The 19,401-nt window shown below is 44.1% G+C and overlaps 1 protein-coding gene across 5 annotated transcripts in view; it reads left to right on the top strand.

Annotated features, from left to right (window-relative positions):
- The window catches only part of ATP7B (ATPase copper transporting beta), a 77,166-nt gene that overhangs the window by 7,557 nt on the left and 50,208 nt on the right, over positions 1–19,401 (top strand). For 2 of the 5 annotated variants that reach the window (XR_015253473.1, XM_025923634.2), the window contains exon 1: positions 14,824–15,256. The exons of 2 other annotated variants lie outside the window; for them this stretch is intronic. Coding sequence is in view for 2 of the 3 variants with exons in the window: in XM_025923634.2 (XP_025779419.1) it covers positions 15,008–15,256 (249 nt within the window). In the remaining variant the exon portion in view is untranslated. Of the gene's footprint in view, positions 1–14,822; positions 15,257–19,401 lie in introns of those variants that run through there. One more of the 5 variants, XM_086712762.1, reaches the window with a different exon arrangement.

The following is a 19,401-nucleotide window of genomic DNA, read 5'->3' as shown; positions in this document are numbered from 1 at the left end:
TTTATTTTTTTTTTCAACATTTATTTATTTTTGGGACAGAGAGAGACAGAGCATGAACGGGGGAGGGGCAGAGAGAGAGGGAGACACAGAATCGGAAACAGGCTCCAGGCTCTGAGCCATCAGCCCAGAGCCTGACGCGGGGCTCGAACTCACGGACCGCGAGATCGTGACCTGGCTGAAGTCGGACGCTTAACCGACTGCGCCACCCAGGCGCCCCAAGTTCTCTGCCCATTTTTAATTGGATTATTTGTTTTTTTGGTGTTGAGCTTGGTGTGTTCTTTATACAGTTTGAACATCAAGCCTTTATTGGATATGTCATTTACAAATATCTTCTCCCATTCGGCAGGTTGCTCTTTTGTGTTGTTGATGGTTTCTTTTGCTGTGCAAAAGCTTTTTATTTTGGTGGAGCCCCAGTAGTTTAATTTACAGGCCATTACATTTCTGAGATTCGTTGTTGTTCAGTATGCCATTGTGGGAATATAGCACCGTTTATCCATTTTGCTTGAAGGATACTGGGTGGTTTGGGTGCTTTTGCAAATATGAGCATTCTCCTGGCATATACACTGGCGCTCTGTCCACTTCTGTTCCTGTTGCTTCACCTCTTGTCTGGAACCTCCTTTGTTGAGGATTCCATGAATGCCAAAGGCAGATCCTCCCTAATTCTTATTTTAATGGTCTCTCTAACGATGTCAAAAAGAAAAAAAAAACCGCTTAGGGGTGCCTGGGTGCCTCAGGTAAGCGTGAATCATCCCACTCTTGATTTGGCTCAGGTCATGATCTCTAGGTAGTGAGATCAAGCCCTGCAGCGGGCTCTGCACCAACAGCGACAGTGTGCCTGTGTGCTCGTGTGTGGGTGCTTTCTCTCTCTTTCAAAATAAATAAACACTAAAACATTTGAAAAACAGCTTTATTAAGATAAGAGTCACAGGTACATGCAATCATCACAACAATCAGTTTTATAGTATCTTCATTACCTCAGAAACAAAGCCTAAACCCTTCATCTATCACTCCCCACCTCCACATGGTCCCCTTGCCTAAGCAACCACTGATCCACTTTCTATAATCTTTAGATTTGCCTATTGCAAAGATTTCATGTAAATGGAATCTTTGTCTATTTCTGATCTTAGGGGAAAGCTTCCAACCTTTTGCCATTAAGTATGAGGTTAGCTCTTGGTTTTGCGGAGATATGCCTTACCAGGTTGAGGAAGTTCCCTCCAATTCCTAGTTTGTTGAGCGTTTTTATCATGAAAGGATTTTGGATTTTGTCAAATGCTTTTGCTGTATCTGTTGAGTTGACAATGTGTCTTTTGTTTTTTATTCTATGTGGTGTATTCCATGAATTGATTTTGGATGGTAAGCCAGACTTGCGTTCCTGGAAAGATCCCCCTTGGTCATGGCATGTAATATTTTTTATATGTTGTTGGATATGGTTTCCTACTGTATTGTTGAGGAATCTTTGTGTCCATATTCACCTGAGATATTGGTTTGTAGTTTTTTTATGATATCTTTGTCTGGTTTTGGTATCCAGGTAATGCTGTCCTTATACATAGAATGAACTGAGACACGTTCCCTTGTCTTTTGTTTTTTGGAAGACTTTACTGAAATTTTGTATTAATTCTCTTTAATTAATCTTTGATGGCATTCAGTGTTGAACCTGTCTGAGCCTGGGCTTTTTTTCTTGGAAAGCTTTCCGATTATTAATTCAGTATCTTACCTCTTAACAGTTGATTTAGATTGTCTGTTTCTTCTTAAGTCAGTTTTGGTAGTTTTTCTTTTTAGAATTGGCTGTTTCCATCCAATTTACCTTATTTGTTGGCATATAGTTGTTTCTAATTGTATCTAATATAAACCTTATTTCTTTAAGATCAGTGATAATAATCCCTCTTTCATTTCTCATTCTAGCACTTTGAGTCTTTGTTTCTTTGGTCATTGGTCATTCTAGCTAAAGGTTTGTCAATTCTATTGATCTTTTCAAAGAATCAGCTTCTGGTTTCAACAGTTTTCTGTATTTTTCTATTCTCTATTTCATTAATTTTTTTTCTCTAATCTTTATTATTTTATTGTGTTGTGGGTTGAATGGTGCCCCCAAAAGATAGGTTGAAGTCCTAAGCCCTCGTACCTGTGAATGTCATCTTACGTGGAAATAGGCTATTTGCAGGTGTAATTAGTTACATTCAGATGAAGTCATACAGGATCTGGTGGGCCTTAAATCCAATTACTGCTCTCCTTATAAGAGTGCCATATGAAGGCATAGAGAAGAGAAAGCTTCTTGATTACCGACACAGAGATTGGAGTGATGCTTCTATTAACCAAGAAATGCTAAGGATTGACAGTAACCACCAGGAAGTAGGAGAGAGGCATAGAACACTTTCTCCTTCAGAGCCCTCCAAAAGGAAAATCTTTGACTTCTAACCTCCAGAACTAGGAGAGAATAACGTTCCAGTACTCAATTTGTGGTATTTTATTACAGCAATAGTAGGATACTAATATAACTTCCTTATGCTTCTTTAGGTTTAGTTTAGTTGTCTTTTTTTCCCAGTGTCTTAGGCAGAAGGTTAGGTTATTGATTTGAGATCCTTCTTTCTTAATAGAGGCATTGACAACTATAACTTTCCCTCTAAGCATTGCTTTAGCTGCATCTCATACATTTTGGTACGTTGTGTCTTCATTTTCGTTTATCTCAAAGTATTTCCTAATCTCCCTTTTGGTTTCTTCTTTGACCCATTGTTTATTAGGAGTGTGTTGTTTAATTTCCACTTATTTGTGAGTTTCCCAGATTTCTTTCTGTTACTGATTTTTTTATTCTATTATGAGTGAAGAACAGACTTTGCATTATTTCCATTTTATTAAATGGGTCTGGTTGGTTTATAGTGTTGTTCCTGTCTTCTGTTTTGTGATTCTGCTACCAGTTCCAGCGTGTGGGTCTTTTTCCCCACGCCAAGCACTTCTTGGGCCAACTGGGTGTTCTGCAACCTAACTTAATTCGCTTTCTGGAGATAGCATCAGATCCCACAGGTTAAGAGCTCAATTCTGCAAGACTGAGTTCTAAAGACTCCTGCTTCGCCAGTTCAGACACCGGTTGCAAGTCCAGACTGTTACCTGTGCTTCTGACTGACTTTTGACTCCTTGGGTTCAGTTAATTTGCTAGAGGGGCTCACAGAACTGAGAGAAGTACCTACTCACATCGTGTGTTGTAAAAGGATGTCACTCAGGAACAGCCAGGTGGGAGAGTTGCATTGAGCAGGGTATTAATGAGAATTTTAATCTGCCATCACTTAAGAGATTCCAAGGGCTTTAGGTTTCCTATAAATCACAGTGCCACATGTTTCCTTGTTGATATTCTGCACAGTTTTGTTCATTTTTGAAAGTGGGTATTGAAGTCTCCAACTGTCACTGGTGAATTGTCTTTTTTTAAAAAATATGTTATTTATTTTTTAAAATTTATTTTAAGTTTATTTATTTATTTTGAGAGAGAGAGAGAGAGAGAGAGAGAGCGAGCATAAGCAGGGGAGGAGCAGAGAGATGGAGAGTCCCAAGTGGACTCTGCACTGTCAGCGTAGAGCCCCATGCAGGGCTCGAACTCACGTGATCATGACCTGAGCGGAAATCAAGAGTTGGACACTTAACCACTGAGCCACCCGGGCACCCCTGAATTGTCTTTGCTCTTCTCATTTCTGTCCGTTATTTTTGTCTGGGAACCCATTTTGTGTTCTGTTTTTAGATGTATATGTTTGTAATTTTTACATTTTCCTCATGGAGTGACTTTTATCATTATAAAATGTACGTCTTTATTTCTGGTAACATTGTTTTCAAGTCTGTTTTGTTTGGTATTAGCATAACTACCTCAGTGTTCTTGTGGTTGCCATTTGCCAGATGTATCTTTTTCCATTCTTTCATTTTTAATCTATTTGTGTTTTTGAGTCTAAAGTTCATGGAACTTTTTGGATGTGTAGGCCATTATTATTAGTAGTAGTAGTAATAGTAGTTTTTCACTAGATTTGGAGAAGTTTTCAGTCAATATTTCTTTGAGTATTTTTCCTACTTTGTCTTTCCTGGTCTCTCATTACACCTGAGTTGGCATGGGCAGTGGTGTCCCAAATTTCTATGAGTGTAACCGAACCCAAATCCATCTGCCCAATATGCAGCAGAACCGATCACCAAAACATTAGGTTTGCAGCCAGGAAAGGGTTTATTTGAGAGGCAGACAAGTGAGGAGACAGGAGGGCAAGCCTCAAATCGGCCTGCCTAAAAGAGGAGAGAACAAGTGTTTTTTTTTTTTTTTATAATCGTAGGGGTTGAGATTGCATACATATTGATGAATAGGGCAGGGAAACTTATGACTGTTCATGAAGCACAATGTAGCATGTGCGTTGAGCAGACATGCATATAACATGTATCCCATGTTCACTTTAGAGGAAGACTTAATATTCAGCCCTGATGTCAACAGGTTATCTTATATCTTAGGACACGGAGACGGGGTGTGGGCATGTTCCAAGAGCTAGTATAAACTGGATGGGGTCTTGGCTTGTTATCTTGGGTAAGGAAGGCAGGGCCTTGCTTGTTCACAGGCTGGAACTGTATCAGTTGACCACGAGCCCAGGCTTCTGCAGAGACAACTAGTGGGTTTGATAGCGGGGTCTGAAAAGACACAACAGGTGATTAGGGGGAAAGAGTTCTCTGAGAAACAAGCTTTAAACTTTATGCTAGTTTCAACCTCATTAACCTTGTGGGTCACAGTTTCATGAGGTTCTATTAATTTTTTTGCATTCTTTTTTTCCTCTCTGAGATGACATTATCTCTTTGATCTCTCTTCTTGTTGGCTGATTCTTTCAGCTCAAATCTACTGTTAAACTCAACTAGTAACTTTTCATTTCAGTTTCTATACTTTTCAACTGCAGAATTTCCGTTTGGTTCCTTTTTTACGATTTCTGTCTCCTTACTGATATTTTCTATTTGATGTGACATTGTCATCATCCCTTTCTTTATTTCTTTAAAACTTTTTTAATGGTTTCTGCCTTTGTATATTAAATCCTACATCTGGTTGCAATTATAGGCTGCTCTTTTCCCCTGGTGTATGGGTCATACTCTTTTTTTGCGTGTCTCATAATTTTTTGTTAGAAACTGGACATTTTATTTTTTTTTTTTTTTTTTTTTTTTTAATTTTTTTTTTCAACGTTTATTTATTTTTGGGACAGAGAGAGACAGAGCATGAACGGGGGAGGGGCAGAGAGAGAGGGAGACACAGAATCGGAAACAGGCTCCAGGCTCCGAGCCATCAGCCCGGAGCCCGACGCGGGGCTCGAACTCACGGACCGCGAGATCGTGACCTGGCTGAAGTCGGACGCTTAACCGACTGCGCCACCCAGGCGCCCCGAAACTGGACATTTTAGACAATTCTGCATGCTGCTACTCCCTCACCACCCCACCCAAGGGGTTGCTTTTTTTTCTTTAATTTTTTTAATGTTTATTTTATTTTTGAGAGAGAGAGAGAGACTGAGACTGTGAGTGGGAGAGGGGCAGAGAGAGAGGGAGACACAGAATCTGAAGCAGGCTCCAGGCTCCAAGTTATCAGCACAGAGCCTTATGCGGGGCTCAAACTCACAAACCATGAGATCGTGACCTGAGCCGAAGTCGGTTGCTTAACTGACTGAGCCACCCAGGTGCCCCCCAAGGGCTTGCTTTTTTGTTATTTAATGACCTGCTAGATTATTTTAGTGGAAACCTTTTTTTTAATGTTTATTTATTTATTTTGAGAGAGAGCAAGAGCAAGAGAGAGAGAGAGAGAGGGAGAGAGAGAATCCCAAGCAGGCTCTAGCTGATGTGGGCCTTGATCTCAATGACCATGAGATCATGACCTGAGCTGAAATCAAGAGCCAGACCGTTCACCCTGGCAGTGTTGAGCCTCTGTTGTTGTTTCTCAAGGGGCACAGCCCTGAGTGTGCCCTCAGTCACCTTGTAATAACAATTATTTAGTCTTTGTGGTTTTTCCTGGCTGCACCTAGCTATTAAGCTCCACTAATTGCTGGCTGATCTATTGTTTTCAGTAATGCCAGGGGCATACATTGCTCCACAGCTGGGCCCATTCAGACTCAGGCTCCTTTGATGGGATGTTCCTGAGCTCAGTGTTTTGAGATTTGTTCTGACCCTGGTCATATTCTCCCTCGTGGCCTCTTTTCCCAGGTCACTCCAGCAAACTGGCCAGCCTATAGTTTCGTCTATATGTCCAGTCGATCCACCTGTCTCCTCCCAGTTGCCTCTCCCAGGCACAATTTCTGAGCCAAGGCTCGAACTGGGGATGGCGACGATGTCACACTTTTCTCTGGCTCTCCCTCTTTTAGAGTTGAGTGCATGGAGAAGGGAATTTGCCAGGGGCACGGGGTCGGCAGTACCCTCCGTTCTGCTCAGCTTTCCCCTCATGGGTTGGAACCACAATGTTACGAACCAGAGCAAGGACAGTTGAGGCCCCATATTCTGGGTGCACCATGCTCAAGGTAGAGCCTTTGTACCACCAGCGGGGACTAGTTGGAAGAAGGGAACCTCCACCTCTTGGCTGCATCAGCCTGCAACTTAGCTTCAACGTCAGGATGAGATGGACAGGGTAAGAAGTGCCGATGCCTTGCCCCTCCTGGGAAGAAAGCCCACCGACTGGTTGCTGGGTGGAGAGTGATCCCTGTGTTCTTGGCTGCACCAGTCAAGTGGAATTTACACCTCGCTGAGTTCGGAGAGGTGAGGGAGTGAGGTCTTGATTCACACAGCGCAGACTCGGGGCTCCGGGGAGGGGGGCGGGGAGGAGGGCCTCAGTCAATTAAGTGATTAAGCATCTGACTCTTGATATCGCTCAGGTCATGAACTCACAGTTCTTCATCAGCACTGTGCTAGCCAGGAGCCTGCTTAGGATTCCCTCTCTCCCTTTGCTCCTCCCCCCACTCTCTCTCTCAAAACAAGTAAATAAACTTAAAAAAAAAACAAAACAGCACAGACTCTTGCTGTTTTTAACTAATGTTAGTAGGTTTTCAAAAAAAATTTTTTAAAGTGCTTATTTTTGAGGGAGAGAGACAGAGAGAGAGACAGAGAGCAGGGGAGGGGCAGAGAGCGAGGCAGACACAGAAACTGAAGCAGGCTCCAGGCTCCGAGCTGTCCGCACAGAGCCTGACGCGGGGCTTGAACTCACGAACTGTGAGATCACGACCTGAGCTGAAGTCAGACACTTAATCGATTGAGCCACCCAGGAGCCCCTAGTAGGTTTTCTTGAATTAAATCGTTTCTTCATTTGCTATATGTCTTTAGGATCATTTCCAGCTATTTTTCATATTTGTTTGGTTGATTTAAAATAATTTTCAGAGGCACCTGGGTGGTCCAGTTGATTAGGCGTCCACTCTTGATTTTTGGCTCAGATAGTGATCTCATGGTTTGTGAGATCAAGCCCCGCATCAGGCTCTGTACTGACGCATGGAGCCCGCTTGGGATTCTCTCTCTCCCTCTGTCTCTGTCCGTCCCCCAAATAAATAAATTCAAAATAAAATAATTTTCGCCAACTTCACTGGGGAGCTGATCTGCATAACTCATACTGCCATGCCAGAAGTTCCTACTCCTCTACCGCATTTGACACTTATAATAGAATTGTATTGTGTTTGGCTGTGTATAAGAGAAAGCCCAAAGCAACGTGGCTGTCAGTGAAGTCTAACGGCATGTGTCCCAGGTTGGTTTGGCATCTCAGGGTCATCAGGGATTCCGCCTTCCTTTTCTCTCTGCTCTAACAAGCTAGGATGCAGCTGCATGTTCCTGAGACCTCATGGCCTTAAGCTGGCTGCCAGGACTCCAGCCATCTAATCCATGTTATACACAGCAGAAATGAGGAAGGGGTAAGGGCAAACCCACTCTCTCTTTTAAGGCGCCTTCTCAGGAGCCCTGACAAACAGCTTTTCCTTATATTTCATTGACCAGAACTTTGTGTCTGTTTTCAGCATTTTTATTTTTTTAATATTTATTTAATTTTTAAATGTTTCTTTATTTTTGAGAGAGAAATAGAGAGGAAGAGAGCACAGGGGAGGGGCAGAGAGAAAGGGAGACAGAATCTCAAGCAGGTTCCCATGCTACTAGCCTGTCAAGGGGCTCAAACCCACGAACTGTGAGATCATGACCTGAGCCCAAATCAAGAGTTGGGCTCTTAACCTACTGAGCCACCCAGGTGCCCATGTTTTCAACATTTTTAAGTTAGAAGATTTTATTGTGTAAAATTTCAGCTACTTACCTTCTCTTGGAAACTCTGACAAGGCCCTTTGAAAATAATTGGCCAGAGTGCAGGAGTAACTGCCTCTTTTAGGTGGAGCAGGTTAACAAGAAAACCACAGGATCAAAATGGTGCCACTTAGGTTAAGGACCCAAGACTGTAAACCAGGGGTTCCTACCTAACCTAAGTGAAGTTTCAACCTCCTGCAGAAATACAACCCTTAACTGGTTAGGAGTTTTCTGATAAGCGCCAGTGAGGTATTCTGTCATGCAGGTCTTGTCTGTCCCCTAAAGGAAGATGAGGTTTGGCACATAGTAAGACCCTCTCCCCTTCCCTCTCAGGGAAGATGATCTTGTCTGAAACAATCCTTTCAGTCTTTTCTTTTCTGTTGCTTACAGCTTTCAGGCGCCACCCTCCTTCCCTTAAAACCTTCCATTCTGTCCAACCCCTTGGGGTGCCCCTTTACTTGGTCGATGGGGTGCTGCCTGATCCATGAAGCATTCCATAAAGCCAATTATATCTTCAAATTTACTCAGCTGATTTTTCTCTTTTTTTTTTTTTTTTTTTTTTTTAATAAGTCCTGTTCTCAATAGTAGTTGAGTTTAGACCATTGGCTTAGAGGAGAAAAGAAGTAAGGGAGGAGAGAGCCAGCTTAGGATGGGGTACCTTCTGAATGTTGAATACTTGTTTGAAAGTTTGGCAGTCTGTTTTTTATAGCAGAAAATTACGTGAGTTGTTTTTGTTTAGTTTTCTGTGTCATTCATTCAACAAGTACTTAGGGAGAAACGTAAACGTAAGCACTGCTGTAGTGCTGGGAATACAGAGGTGAGTAAAGAAAACAGACAAGGGTTTCCTGCGCTTGTGAAACTTACATCCTAATGGAGAGACAGTCAGTAAATATGTAAGTAAGTAAAATGTATATCACCGTATCAATGGCAGTTGAGTACTCCAAAAGCTTGGCAGGAAACGATGGGCAGCGGGAGTGTTTGAAATGAAAAGGGGGTAAACGGGTAAGTCACTGAGAAGGTGACATTTGAGGAAGGTGAGGAAGCGAACCACCTGGGTATGGGGTGTTGGAGGAGGGTAGTTTTTAAGCTGAGAGAGTAGAGAGTGGTGGGCACAAAGGCCCTGAGGCTGGAGCATTTGTTTTGTTACAAAACTGCCGGATCAGAAGAGATTTAGCCCAGTGAGTGAGGGGTGAGCAGTGTGTGGATTGGTCGCAAAGGAGACGGGAGTGGAGCTGACTGCTGTCGTCTGACTTCCCCTTTAAGGGGACTTCTCTGGTTTTTGTGTTGAGAATAGACTTTAGGGGCCAAGAACCACCTGGGGGATTGTTTTAGTACCGCAGGTGAGATGTGCTGGTGGTTTGGACCTGAGCTGTATGTAGTAGGGGGTACACATGGATACTGCACATACTTAAACACGGAACTGACAGGATTTGCTCAACATTTACCTGCGGGTTTGAATGCAGGACACAGTTCTTATCAAGGGTTAATGCAAGTGTTTGCGCTGGGCTAGTGGAAGGGAGGAAATGGGAAAGACGGTGGTAGAAGCAGGGAAGGGGCAGAATACTGGGAGCTCAGTTTTAGGCAAGTTCACATTAGAGATGCATATTAAATAGCCAGCAGGGGATGCTGGTTGAGCCTTTGGATCCCTAAGTGTGGAATTGGGAGTTACTGGGTATAAGTGGTATTTCTACTGGACTGAATGAGTTCACCGAGGAATGCGTACAGACGGGGAAGGGGTCCAAGGGCTGAGCTGCAAGCCACTCCAGCACTAAGGGGTTTGGGGACCAGTAGGCTCCTGTGAAGGCCTCTGAGAAGAATCTATTGGGGGGGGGGTGGGAGGAAACCCAGGAAGGGGTGGGTACTTGGAGCCTGACCTTGGGGGTAAGAACAGTTCACCCTACCGCCAGAGGGAAGGCGCTAACACAGGTGGGCGGATGGTTGAGATGTTGGCAACTTGTTTTCTGATTGCTTCTGTTATTTCAGCGTAGTAGAAAGCAGGCTCATCAGTGGAGAGAGACTGGAGCTGGGGGTAGGGAGTGGAGGTCAGAGGAGCAGCGGGGGGGGGGGGGGGGGGGTTGGTGGTGAGACGTCTGGCACGTCCTCCAGGAGAGTGGAGAGGGAGGGGACTAGGGAGGTGCACAGTTGGACGGCCAGCGGCCTCTCCAGGTTCATGGTCTTGAGGCAGCATGGCCGGCCAGCCTGGCCATGTTTGGTGTCATCCTCATTCAGCTGGGGGCCGACAGACCCGGAGTTTGGGGTAGTCTGGGGCCGTGGAGGAAACCAGGGCTGGGATTGCACCAGGTGGGCATCAGATGACCAGAGCAGCCAAGGGAGTTGAAGGTGTATGTAGTTAACTGTGGAAGTGAAACATTGGCCTTTACTCTGACAATCTCAACTGTTTCTCTTTTGGCCCTGTCCAGTCTCTTTATGGTTTAGAACTATTGTAATTTTTTTCACTGTAGGCTATCAAGCCAGGCATGTTTTTTTTTTTTTCGTTTTTGTCTCCTGCTAGCAAGCTAATATAAAAACTGTGTTTAGCTAACTGTTTCAGTCTCAGAAACCACCAATTCCTGGGATGTGAGGAGCAGCCCCCCAGTCCTTCCCCTGGCAAGTCTGCCAGGGTAATTGGCCTGCAGCAACCCCTCCCACCCCGAACACCTAATGTTTGAAGGATGTCTTTTATACTTTCATACTGTCCTCTCCTGTTCTTCTCTCCTAACCTGCTAATGAACTCCTGAGGGCAGAGTATGTCTTGTGTCTTCTGTTGCACATAAGCGCCTGAATGGTTGGCTCTCAGGCTGTAAATTATATTCATTTATTAACATTCCGCCTCCGTTGTGAGGGATGTGCTGTTTGTACTGCTCATGTTCTCTGTATGGGAACCTTCTGGGCCACTGCTTCCCAGCATATGGCTTAGTGTCAGGTTCTGTTGTCCTGTCCTGTCCTGTCACAGGATCTGGGGTTCCTCTGCCTGTCTGGGGAGGACTGGCCCAGTGTTTTTCCTAAGAAGCCCCACCCAGGGTGAGCCTCGAGCCAGGCCAAGCTGGTCATCTTTGGAAAGTGCTGAAATATTTGAACCAGATGGCCCTCTTGCATATAAGGTCGTCTGTCCCGGAGGCCCTGAAAACGTGAGCTGCCCATCTGCCTTTGGGCCCAGGATCCTCAGGTTGCAACAGGAGGGTTTAGGACATCAAAGGGATTTTTATTTTTATGCAAACAAGATCCACAGAGACTGGGAAGGTGAGTCGGAGATAAACAAGGTGAATTTATTTTGGAAAACCGCTGAGATAATTTGCGCATGTGGGAAGCAAAACAGTTTAGCATGAGGAGACCCTTGAAGACCTGTAGTTCTGGAAGGAATACGTGAGAGGTGAATGTGCCCTTCCCCCGTGGTAAGGGGGACAAAAACCACCGTGCAGTTCTAGGTGGAAAGCGCATTCAGATCTGTCTGTACTTCATCTCTGTGAGCATGTATTTAACATCTGGGGGATGATATTTGTTCATCACCGTGTTAGGTAAGACGGAAGAACCTTGTCTTCGGGTGCTTGCAGTGTTTCCTGCCACTGGGCACAAGGGCTGGTTCGGATACAGCCTCAGTGGAGAGAGAAGGCTTGGCCTCCTCTAAAGAGGCTCCATACCTGCCAGGTCTGTGGTGTTGCGTTAGTGACACTGGAATTCGGGTGAGGGAGAGAGAGAGCCCTGCTGGCGTGAATAGAGGCCAGTCCGCTGAGAGCAGGACTTAAAAGGATAAGGAGGATTAGCCGAACAGAGGAGGGGACCCGGGGGTCAGGTGTGAGGAAAGGGGGAGGCGCAGGAAAGAGGAGTTTGGACCTGATACTCAACCAGGGAAAATGGCTTATGCTTTGGCTGTTTGGCAGGTCCCCTAGAACTTATGGGAACAAAGGAGAAGGCACCGTGTTCACCCCAGAGGTACCTCCCCACCATTCCTCCTCATCTCTGCCAAACTGGAAATGGCCCTGTCGGCCTCAGGTCCTCGCCAGCTGTGATCACTTGATCGCTGAGCCTGGAGGCCCTCCTCATTTGTTTAATCCTACTCTACTATTCATTTTCTCTGCTTCTTGTAACCTGATAGTCCCCTCTTCTCTGAGTCTTAGCTCTCATGCCTGCCCAAACTGTATTTCTAAGTCACAAATGATATAAGTCCTCTGTGTTAAAAATTGGCAATTCTCTGCTGTCTGTTGGACAAAATCTAAACTTGATGCCTCTTCTAACCTGGCCCCCAGTCTCCTTTTTCTTTTCTTTTCTTTTCTTTTCTTTTCTTTTCCTTTTCTTTTCTTTTCTTTTCTTTTCTTTTTTTTTTAAACATTTATTTTTTGAGAGACAGAGACAGAGCGTGACTGGGGGAGGGGCCGAGAATGAGAGGGAGAGACAGAATCGGAAGCAGGCTCCAGGTGCTGAGCTGTCAGCACAGAGCTGGATGTAGGGCTCGAACTCATGAAAGGTGAGATCATGACCTGAGCCGAAGTCGTACACTTAACTGACTAAGCCACCCAGGCGGCCCTCCAGCCTCCTTTTTCTAGCTGTGTTCTGGGTCTGAGTGGCCATTTAGGAGAGGTAAAAATATTTTACAGTAAAGCATTTATATTTTCCATAGGTCATGGAACAGGATAGACTCTTGAAAAGCACTTGGGATGTATGATGCCAACTACTTTCATTATTAACTATTCATATCTGTAACACAGAACTAGTATTTATATTTAGAATGATCCCATATCACCAAGGAAAATTTGAAATATGGTTAGTAACTCAGCTTTTAAAAAGACAGCAGAAATACACGGCATCTTTGGGGGAGGATTTCTACCCAAAATGACAAAAATTTTTTAAATATCTGGTGCTTAGGGGCGCTTGGGTGGCTTAGTGGGTTATGTGTCCTTCTCTTGATTTCGGCTCAAATCCTGATGTCACAGTACGTGGGATCAAGCTCAGAGGTAGGTTCTGTGCTGGCAGCATGGAGCTTGCTTGGGATTCTCTCTCCTCTCCCTGCCCTTCTCCCCACTCACCTGTGCTGTCTAGTGCGCGCGCTCTCTCTCTCTCTCTCTCTCTCTCAAAATAAATAAACATTAAAAAAAAGATCTGGTGTTTAAAGAGATCAGATTAGGTTATCTGGAGAACGCACTTACTATGCCCAATAAAGGAAATGTGGGGGGGTCGGCAGGCACACCCAGACCCTGGGTCTGGACCTTATCGGGAAGACCAGAGATGAGCAAGATTTGAGTGATCGCGAGAAAGCAGGGGCAGATATACCGGACTCCTCTGTGCCGGCGGCCCCTACATGGAGTTGGGGCCCTAGCATCACACATGCCATTCCTTTGTTGTCACTGATTTGAATGGCACTTCTTAGAACTGCAGGCAGATTCTTTTTTGACTGAGCACAAGGAGGATAAGAAGCCAAGGGAGACACATTTTGGAGCTGGCTGCCTGGAGCGTTTTTCAGAAGTGGGAGCAAACACGTAGTCACATCCCCACAGGCTAAATAAGAGGCAGAAGAGGAACCGGGTCTCCTAGGACGTGTGGCTCATGGGCCAGTGGTGAGGCCGCCTTCCCTCAGGCAGAACAGGGCTCTTGCTCAGCATTTCTGGGGGCAGCAGTGGCAGTTTAACGGGGAGGAAGGGTCACTGTAGGTAACTCCTTAGGAGGCAGAATCCTCAGGGAGCTTGAGCAGAAGCGGATGTGTTCTAAATGCCCTCAGGTACCTGCCACTGTGACCTCACCCTCCCCTGCCAGGGGCATGTTCATTCCGCGAGAGGAATGTTTTTACCAACTCAATTCAGTGGGCAGCGTGGACACTTTACACACACTGGCAGGGGGCGGCGTTGCCAGGATTAGTGGCTGGCGGAGCCTTTCCTTCCCGGGGGATGAGGTTGCCTCCTTCCCGGTCTGTGAGCCAGTGGGGGTGGGAAGGGAGACAGCGCTGCCCAGCCAAGTGGGAGGCTGCCTGGATTACCACACTGCCCCCTTCTCTTAATCCTCCTGTGGACAGCGGGGGGTAGCTGGAGAAGCCTGAATTGTGGGTTCGTTCCTGGCTGTCCTCCCACGTACAAAAAAGGATAACAAGGATGAGCCTTTGTTATCCAGTGCATTTTTGCAGTCAGTTCTTACTGAAGCCAAGCCAAGTTGGTCCAAGGGAAAACAAAGCTGCAGGAAACATGGACCTTTCTTACACCTTCTTGAAAATGCAAGTCATGTTGCCTAGGAAATACTTCTGTCCCCTAGCGTGCTGCACACCGCCAGCATTGGAGCTATGGAAGAGGCCGCTGAAGTTATTCCAAGAAAGCGTTGGAAGTTTGGTAATGAAAGGAAGTGTCATCTCTCCCCTGCCTCGAGGCTGGGTTTCTGGGAGTGCACACGGCCAAAAGGAAACTGTGCTCAGCTTTGGGAGGTGACTGTGTGCCGGGCTCCTGCACACGCTGGCCGGGTGTCCTGGCAGGGCTGGGTGAGGGCACGCGTGGGGCCGTGTGCAGAGATTCCCAGGGCCGAAAGCAGTGTGGTGAGTGAGAGGGTGCCAATTGGTTGGAAGGATGTAGGTAAACAAGAGTAAATATACATACAGCAGTGTGCAGCCTGCCCAAGTTCAGAAGCTGGCTGCTAGACTTGGCCGGCAGCCTCTCCCCCGCTGGCTCCAGAGCAGAGGGGAATCTGCAAGACTGACAGATCACAGGTGCCTCCCCCTGCTAGTTAGGAGGACACTTTTAAAGCATTTCCTTCTCACTCGACCAGGTAGCCTGGTGAGGGTGAACAGCTTGCTTGAATGGTGGGTAAAGGTGTGACCGTGGACACAGCGATGGAGAAAGCCGGGGGTGACACGCCCGGGAGCCCTGAGCCGTCCTTCCTGGCGACTCTGGGTGACCCACAGGTGACCCTCGTGTCCGTCCACAAGCGGTGGTCCTTCAGGAGGAATCCTGGGACCGGGGGCTCCACCAGGCCAGTGACTTCGGAGGAGGAAGGAGAGTTTTCACAGAAGGTTTTGAATGGAACACGGGGAATCCGTTCCAATCAGGTCAGTGCAATTGCAGAAGGGCTAAAAAGCCGAGAGGGAGTTGGACGGGCTTTTAGATGGAGGTTCCTCCCTTGTCTTACGAATGGGGGATCAGGGAAGCGCGGCCGGGGTGGGGAGCCAGAGTTGAGGTGATTCTCCAGACTTTATCCAGAGATAAAGTCCATCATGGTAACCGTTGGGTTTCTCGCTTGTTTTTAGGATATTTTGTAAGCCTCTGTGGGCCAAAAGTTTTCCGGAAGGCAGATCAGACAAAAATGGAGTTTTGCCCTCTTTTTGCTTTTTAAAATGTGTACCTTATTTTGTTAATCTCCGTATTTCGACTAAATAAACATTTTGAATGTGTTGCTGCAAAACGAAGCTGTTCTTCTTAAGCAAATGAACATTTTGTTAACCCAGAGGTCAGGTCATGTTCAAAAGTAGGGCAGTGTAACGTTTTATAAGAGCCTTGTAGTAACATTTCCGGGTGGGACTGGTGGTTTGTGTGGGGTCTTTTTCATTGATCAGGGCAGATGAAAAAATACCAGTTAGCAACAAAGGAAAGTTTTTGAAGTCCTTTGACCCTTTAAGAGTTATGTTTGTTTCTCCTGGGTTTTATTGTTTAAAAAGTCCCCACATTTGCTAAAGGAAATTTTGTGAAAAGAGATTTTTGAAATGTACTATGCAAGAGATTTACATCTGTTGAAGGAAATTTCTGAATGCCCTTATGCAGTGCATGGTTAACTTTATATTTTTAGCTGAGTGTGTAAGACAGAAATATTAGATTGGGGTGGGAATGCTTAACATTGCTTTAAAATGTTCAGAATACTACGTCACAAAATCCAGCCTATGTCTGAGATATTTGAATGTGAAATATCCTAATTTTTAAATGGCCATTACTAATCTCATGTAACTAGGGGAGCAACCTGAACCTGGCTGGGGGAGCCTGTCTGAAAGGAGGACCCAAGTAGAGGCCCACGTCCAGGCTGTGGTCCTGGGGATCTGGTGCAGATCTGGGCTCTGCCGTTGTGGGTCTGGGGGACCTGGCAGGTGAGGCTCGGGCTCCTCCAGCTCCAAATGCCCCACTGCAAAGTGGAAGTAATAAGTGCCACCTCACGGGATTGTGAAAGCACTTTGTGGAGTACTACGGAAATGCAAAATGGTATCGTTTCTGCCAAAATTATGATTTTCAGTAGAATTCCCAACTCAAGATGTGTTTGGTGCCCTCTGAATGTCTGGTAGAACTGTGTCAGCCAATTAATCTGTCGGACCACAGTTCTAGCTATTTTTTTCTAGAGCTCTGATTACACAAGTAACATGTGCTCATTATACAAGACAAATTTCGGATGAGGCAGGGGGAATAGAGAAAAGTATTAGGAAGAAAATGTAAGCAACCGTATGCCTTAGCCATATATGTGTACATGTATCTTTATTTATTTACAAACAGAGGATCAGGCCGTGCATAGTATTACGTACCTTACATTTTTTACTTAATATTTTGTGGACATACACCCACACACACATGATGTATATTCATCTATATTTATATACACATCTGTATCATCAGATTTAATTGCAGTCCTGCTTTTAAATTTAGGATTACTTTTAGAAAGAATCTAACTATTCTCAAATGGGGGAAATTTGTAGTAGCTGGTTTAGGATGAGAAGAACCAAGCTAAAAGTCATTTGTAATTGAGTATTTGTTCATTGTCAACAGTGTATTTGCTCAAAGTCTATTATAATCAAACTTTGGATCTACTTGAGAGTTAACTTGTTTAGTACTTAGTATGTCTTTTGATGATAGCCATTTTAACAGACCTGAGGTGCTATCTCATAGTGGTTTTGATTTGCATGTCTCCGGTGACTGGTGACGTTGAACACCTTTACATGTACCTGCTGGCGATTTGTACGTCTTCTTTGGAAACGTGTCTGTTCATTTCCTCTTCCTATTTTTTTGTTTGTGTGTAAATATAAAAATAAATATAAATATAAATTTTGCTATTGAGTTGTATGAATTCTTTATGGATTTTGGCTATTAACCCCTTATCAGATATGTGGTTTGCAAATATTTTTCTCCCATTCTGTGAGTTGTCTTTTCATTTTGTTGATGGTTTATTTTGCTGTGTAGAAACTTCATAGTTTGATGTGGTCCCACTTGCTTATTTTTGATTTTGTTGCTTGTGCTTTTAGGTGTCATATCCAAAAACTCATTGCCAGGATCCATGTATGTCAAGGAGCTTTTTCCTGTATTTTCTTCCAGAGTTTTATGGTTTCTGGTCTTCCATTTAAGTCTTTAATCCATTTAGGGTTAATTTTCATGAGTGGTGTAAGATAGGGGTCCATCTTCATTCTTTTACATGTGAATGTCCAATTTCTCGAGCACCGTTTATTGAAGAGACTATTTTTTCTCTCCACTGAGTATTGGTTCTCTTGTCAAATATCGTTTGACCCTGTATTGTTATTTTTTAAAAGGTTTATCAATGATTTGCAATTCTTTTTCTGAGGATTATATTTCGTAGCAAGTTCCTGTTGTGCATTACAGAGTAGCATACATTATAAATATGTATCCATACCTAAGTCTTTCAAAGGAATATACTTGTTTTATGTTTAGCTGATCATACCTATAATTCTAGGCATAAACTTACATTTGTTAGCCATTCTAGAAGACAATTTTGTGTGATGAAATGCTAACTAGATTATTTCACCACATGTGACAATCACATGGAATTTATCAATAATGATATAATAATAATAATAATAATAATAAACAAAAATAATCCCAAGTTCATTGACTTCGGTCATATAATTATCTGAGTTCATAGTGTTGCTGTGACATTTCTTCTAACCAGTGGTACTGTTGCATATATTTAATGTAGGTCTTTTACATCCTGATCTTGTAATTCTAGCAAACGACCTAAGGGAATTATGACCTTATGATTCTGGCTTAGACGTTTCATTCAAATATTAAAAAATATTCCAAAGAAAAAAATATTCCAAGATACTCACAGTTGCTTGGTAGTGACAGGCTCGTTATGTAAAATTTCTTTGATGGGAAGGGCTTGCAATGTAGTGTTCTCAGAGAAGCTGAAAAAATGCTTTTGATTTGGTAAAAGTCTGATGGAATATTTGTTAGGATAGATGTAAGTTAAAAGCAATGAAATTCTCTGAAACTGTTCATAGTAAAGCTGTTTGGAATGAGATTGCAAACAAGCTCTCTGAGGTAATAATCGTGAAGTGCTTCTTGGAGAGGTCTTATCGTTTGTGAATTTCTAAATTTTATTTTGTTGTGTGTAGAAAACAGCATGCATCGTATGTATATATTGAGACTGGTTTATTTTATTTAACTTAATGTGCTTTTTCTCCCAAGAAAATGGATGTACTGCACCCAGTTTCTCAGTAAGAGTTGATATTTTTCCTTGCTGTGGTCAAGGGAAGGAAATAGGCAATACATTTGTCCAGAATTTCCCAGGAACGACATAGTCAACCCCACAGCGGGGGTGGCCCTCGAGGGCAGAGATCCAAGTGTCACACACAGACGGCCCAGGTATGTAGTCGGCCCTCATCAGTGTTTGAATCAGTGCCTGAGTTTTGGTTGGTTCGTTTTTTCAGTAAATAAAGTTGAAATAATAGTTGGTGGAAGCTGTTTCTGGACGCTTGTAAGACATCCTGGAGGGACAGTTTGAAGGGGTTGGAGTGGGGGCTGGGGGATTATGTATACTAGTTTTAATCATTAGTTTTCCTTATCAGTTAAACGGTGGAAATAGTAAGTTCCCTGCCTACCTCCTTGGGCCACTTTTGAAGACCAAATGAGCCATGTGTGTTGTCATAGTCCCTGTCACACATTTATTATGTTAGCCTTTTAAATCTTTTTAGCTTTCCGGCCTTCCTGCAAAATTGTAGGGTGGGTATTTTTACTACCCCACTTTACATGGAGCTAAGAAAACTGAGTTTCGGGTTTGCTCAGACGTGGCTGGAATTCATACCTAAGACTGTCAGATGTACCCTCAGTAAATTCCCAGCAAGTAGGAAGGACAGATACTTACCCAAATATGTGAAAGTGTGTTGTAGAGTATGAGACCATGTGTATCACTGGTGCATCGTTGTTGTCATCTGTATCACAGTGATTAATAATGTTTACATCGTGTGGTTTAACAAGACATTTTCTGGGG

The sequence above is a fragment of the Puma concolor genome, chromosome A1 (genome assembly GCF_028749965.1).
Source record: "Puma concolor isolate L17-30 chromosome A1, mPumCon1.1.hap2, whole genome shotgun sequence".
Lineage (NCBI taxonomy): Eukaryota > Metazoa > Chordata > Mammalia > Carnivora > Felidae > Puma > Puma concolor.
This window is presented reverse-complemented; position numbering and strand designations above follow the sequence as displayed.